Source organism: Armigeres subalbatus, unplaced genomic scaffold (assembly GCF_024139115.2).
Source record: "Armigeres subalbatus isolate Guangzhou_Male unplaced genomic scaffold, GZ_Asu_2 Contig152, whole genome shotgun sequence".
NCBI lineage: Eukaryota > Metazoa > Arthropoda > Insecta > Diptera > Culicidae > Armigeres > Armigeres subalbatus.
The window spans coordinates 136,587-141,874 of NW_026942308.1; the positions used below are offsets into that span (position 1 = coordinate 136,587).

The 5,288-nt window shown below is 43.4% G+C and overlaps 1 protein-coding gene across 1 annotated transcript; it reads left to right on the forward strand.

The window, feature by feature from the left end:
• Positions 1-691: 691 nt before the first annotated feature.
• On the forward strand, positions 692-1,472 carry LOC134202909 (transmembrane protein 234 homolog). The gene is made up of 2 exons (XM_062677917.1): positions 692-1,281; positions 1,344-1,472. The coding sequence occupies exons 1-2, from the start codon at positions 906-908 to the stop codon at positions 1,409-1,411; spliced, it is 444 nt and encodes a 147-aa protein (XP_062533901.1). The 5' UTR covers positions 692-905; the 3' UTR covers positions 1,412-1,472.
• Positions 1,473-5,288: the final 3,816 nt, after the last annotated feature.

Here is a 5,288-nt window from a genome sequence, read left to right on the forward strand (position 1 = left end):
TGACCTTCCGTCAAACATTTGTATTTGCTAAATCGATTATTTGACATATTTAAGGTCGAAAATGTGCTATATTTAAGATTGGCCAAATTTTGAACAAACATCGGGTAAATTTTTCAAGTCGGTTCACACGTGTAGCACTTTTTTGGTTTTTGTATTCGATTTTAAAAATAGTTGGAGGCTTCAAAAATATGGGTTGTGTGGGAAAATTGACCTTAAATAAGCCAAAGAATCGACAGAGATGTTATACAATTTTGACGGAAAGGTCAATTCATGAGTTGAGTGTTTCCTCGAGTGTATCACTTCTGCGAGAGATGTTTACAATGATATGGAGATACTAATATAAGTAGGAAGAATATTTTAAAGCAAACGGAGGGCAATTTTTGGTGACGATATAAATGGAACGACCTTTCTTCTGTCAAGCTTCCATTCTGAAGAGTGTCAGCGTGGAAACTTATCTCAGGGAAGAAAGAAATTTTGAAAAATACTCGTAATCAATGCAATTATTGAACCAGTCTACAAAAAAGAACGGGTCTTCGGGTTCTTTGTCAAATTGTTCCACCCCTGTGGCTGGGCTGCTAGAAGTCGTTTCAGTTTTCATAGCGTTCCAAATAGAAGAAACGTCAATCTGAACGAACGCTTGCACTTGCAGCGTGACGAAACATTTCCTTGTTGTGATTATGTGAGGGCAGCGAACGGGTTTAATTTAAGCTGTATCCATATAAGAGTGAACTCGTGTGAGGGCAATGTTTACATTTTCTATATTAAGTTAGTGAGGTGTTGTCACTCGTGCAATATTCTGGGTTTGTTTTTTGTTATTGTTTACAAAGCAGTTGCTTAGTTTACCATTTAGGAAAAAACGCCGGTATAGTTTGATCCCCGATAAATATCACGAATGATGAAAGAAAATGACCGTAGCCGAACCCATAAACCAACCCAAGATCGATAGTCTACCGCTGAGCGTGGACCCTGTCTCGCTGTTGATGATCGTTGTGGTTGCACTGTTTTGGGGCGCCACCAATCCATTCATCCGGCGGGGCAGTCTTGGCTACAACAATCTGAAATCCGCGACCAAATGGGGCCAGCTGTGGCTGGAGGTGAAGTTTCTTGTTTCACGGTGGCAGTATCTATTGCCCCTGGCGTTGAATCAACTGGGCAGTGTGGTTTACGTATTCGCGCTGCAGCGTGCCGAACTGTCGCTGGTTGTTCCGATGGCAAACTCGTTGACGTTCGTATTTACGGCTATTACGGCGCGGTTGCTTGGAGAGCAGGGCGCCAGTTGGAGTGAGTATTTATGAAGAGCACGACTGATTTATTCACTTAATAATAACATTTATATTTTTTAGAGACCTACACTGGCATGATGCTGGTAATAGCTGGCACAGGAATCTGTAGCTTAGAGAAAATATTGTAATAATAATGTTGAATTATTGTATGTTAATTAAATAATAAATATTTGTTTCTAAGAGATTAAAGTCGCTAGTTTTTCAATATGGTATGATCGTTGAAATTTGTCCATCACTAGTCTACATAATAGCATTAACATGGCATTATCGTAATAATTTCTTTTCGGGACCAAGGATGGAATCCGTAGCAGTTTAAATTTTAATAAAGATATGTAAAACTTAAATGATAAAAAACATTTTTTTAATTATAAATTTACGATATTGTTTAACTATTTTTGTAAACAATTTCCATCTTAATTTTAGCATGATGTAATTAGTACCGTGAATTGCGTAGCACTTCTTTAGTGGTGCTGCTCATATTGCAAATCCAGGGATGTTTTATTCGTTGATCTTTTCACAATGGTCAGGGAAAAAACAAATCTCTGTATTCAGTCAGTTATGCTGATTGTTTGACACATTTTGTTTAAAAAATTATTAAGATCTTTTTAGTGGAATGAAATAAATAGTATAAGCAACGTTTACTTTCTTCAAATCAAGTCCAGCATTCAGAACAATGAGAATATCACAGATAACAGATATTAAGGCTGGTAGCCGATATGTATGTGAACCTTTGCAATCGCTGGTTAATGTAAATGTTTTGAACATATAAGGGAAGGTGGTCGGTTGTCGGCACCCTTTTGTTTTTAGTTCATAACTGGTAGGAAGCTCTCGATACTACAAATCAAATTAATTATATACTGTCGTTACGCAACAAGTAAATTTTCAACAAGAAAGAACACTTAGGAAAATCGACACATACTTTATGGCAAAAATCCATGTATTTTGAAATATGCATATCATGTGTCGGCACATACCAAATTGCATACAGTTTCACACATGGATACGATGACCCACATAGATAGTATGTATGAACGCTCATGTAATTCATGCGGGCGCATGAAATATATGTGTCAAAAATATGGAATACATTTGGCAACCCCCATTGCAAAAATCCATGTGTAAACTCATGAATATAATGCGGAGTTTTTTGTGAGTGAACAATCAACGTAGGCGCCACCTGAAAAGACTAAATTCATTTTTGCGTGTTATTATTGTTATATATTGCCTTGAAAAAATTCCTTGCCGAGAGTTTCGTTTTCGGCTTACACTGACAGCTAGATTTCGGCTCGGCTTGACACACACATTTTTCGTATCTGTCTCTCCCTCCCAGGTTCATAACTTTCCTACATTTGCACAAGGTGGTGATATTTTCATACCAATGGAAGCCTATAGGCTATAACAAGAGAAGAATTTTGATTTATTCCATCTAATAGAATTTTTTTTATTAACAACAAAAGTGCTTCTAAGTGCTTCGGAAATAAGCATAACAAGATCGTGCAATGTTCGGTACCGACGACCGCCGCGGTACGACCTAGAGCGACTGAAGCAACCTGATGTCGCCACTGCATACGCGCAGGATCTCGAGGCAGCGTTGCCGGAAGAGGATGAGCTCGATGGGGCCCCTCTCGAGGACTGCTGGAATACAGTCAAAGCAGCCATTAACAACGCAGCGGAGAACAACGTGGGGTATATGGGTCGAAGTCGACGGAACGATTGGTTCGACGAAGAGTGCAGACAGATTCTGGAGGAGAAGGACGCAGCGCGGGCGGTCGCGCTGCAGCAAGGTACCCGGCAGAACGTGGAACGTTATAGACGGAAGCGGAGACAGCAGACCCGCCTTTTTCAGGAGAAGAAACGCCGCCTGGAAGCAGCGGAGTGCGAGGAGATGGAACAGCTGTGCCGTTCTCAAGATACACGCAAGTTCTATCAGAAGCTCAACGCATCCCGCAAAGGCTTCGTGCCGCGAGCCGAAATGTGCCGGGATAAGGATGGCATCTTGACGGACGAACGTGTGGTGATCGAAAGGTGGAAGCAGCACTACGAGGAACATCTGAATGGCGCTGAGAGTACAGGCAGTGAAAGTCAAGGCAGCGGAGGAGATGACTACGTCAGTTCAGCGGACGATGGAAGCCAACCAGCCCCCACCTTGAGGAAAGTTAAGGATGCCATTCAACAGCTAAAGACCAATAAAGCAGCTGGTAAGGATGGTATCGGAGCTGAGCTCATCAAGATGGGCCCGGAAAAGCTGGCCACTTGCCTGCACAAACTGATAGTCAGAATCTGGGAAACCGAACAGCTGCCGGAGGAGTGGAAGGAAGGGGTTATATGCCCCATCTACAAGAAAGGCGACAAACTGGAGTGTGAGAACTTCAGAGCGATCACCATCCTTAATGCCGCCTACAAAGTGATATCCCAGATCATCTTCCGTCGTCTGTCACCATTAGTGAATGAGTTCGTGGGAAGTTATCATGCCGGCTTCGTTGACGGCCGCTCGACAACGGACCAGATCTTTACTGTACGGCAAATCCTTCAAAAATGCCGTGAATACCAGGTCCCAACGCACCATCTGTTCGTTGATTTCAAGGCGGCATACGACAGTATAGACCGCGTAGAGCTATGGAAAATTATGGACGAGAACAGCTTCCCTGGGAAGCTTACCAGACTGATCAAAGCAACGGTAGATGGTGTGCAAAACTGTGTGAAGATTTCGGGCGAACACTCCAGTTCGTTCGAATCGCGCCGGGGACTAAGACAAGGTTATGGACTTTCGTGCCTGTTGTTCAACATTGCGCTAGAAGGTGTCATGCGGAGAGCCGGGTGTAACAGCCGGGGTACGATTTTCAACAGATCCAGTCAATTTATTTGCTTCGCGGATGACATGGACATTGTCGGCCGAACATTTGCAAAGGTGGCAGGACTGTACACCCGCCAGAAACGTGAAGCAACAAAAGTTGGACTGGTGGTGAATGCGTCAAAAACAAAGTATATGCTTGTGGGCGGAACCGAGCGCGACAGGGCCCGCCTGGGAAGCAGTGTTACGGTAGACGGGGATACCTTCGAGGTGGTCGAGGAATTCGTCTACCTCGGATCCTTGCTAACGGCTGACAACAACGTTAGTCGTGAAATACGAAGGCGCATCATCTGTGGAAGTTGGGCCTACTACGGGCTCCAGAAAAAAACTACGGTCGAAAAAGATTCGCCACCGGACCAAATGTGTCATGTACAAGACGCTAATAAGACCGGTTGTCCTCTACGGACATGAAACATGGACAATGCTCGAGGAGGACTTGCAAGCACTCGGAGTAATCGAGAGACGGGTGCTTAGGACCATCTTTGGCGGTGTGCAAGAAGACGGTGTGTGGCGGCGAAGAATGAACCATGAGCTCGCCCAACTCTACGGCGAACCCAGTATCCAGAAGGTAGCTAAAGCCGGAAGGGTACGATGGGCAGGACATGTTGCAAGAATAACGGACAGCAACCCTGCAAAGATGGTGTTCGCTTCCGATCCGTCATGTACAAGACGGCGTGGAGCGCAGCGAGCGAGATGGGCAGACCAGGTGCAAAACGACTGAATTAAATCCTTCAGTTTATAACATTTTGAAAAAGGCCAAAAAACTTTCGTGTTGTTTTCCTTGCACATTTTTTTTCTAGTTCAAAGTAGAGATGCCCATCTGGTTTGATATTGAGCACAAAACATCATGCTATTATAGCAAACAAATGACGGTTGTCAGAATGGCATCATCTCTTATCTGTCAAAGAGTACATAGGGTGCCTATAACCAACGGTGCCCACAACCGAACCTCCTCCCTACGTATGGTCGAGCTATGAACAGGTCATATGGCCAAAAATGACAAGTTTAAAGTGTTTAATGATAACTGAGAAGTAAAATTAGGAAGTGAAAATAAGAAGTGAGAGCTCCTCTACTTCTCACTCATCATTTCAATTTGCGAAATGTGGAAAGTAGGCGTTTCACTTATCGCTTATTCCTCTTTGTGAAAAGTGAGA

What these genes read in the sequence shown, in the direction of transcription:
- LOC134202909 (XM_062677917.1), top strand. Translation starts at nt 906, where the DNA reads ATGACCGTAGCCGAACCCATAAACCAACCCAAGATCGATAGTCTACCG. An exon ending in AGAGCAGGGCGCCAGTTGGA is followed by an intron (nt 1,282 to 1,343) that starts GTGAGTATTTAT and finishes TATATTTTTTAG; the next exon opens with AGACCTACACTGGCATGATG.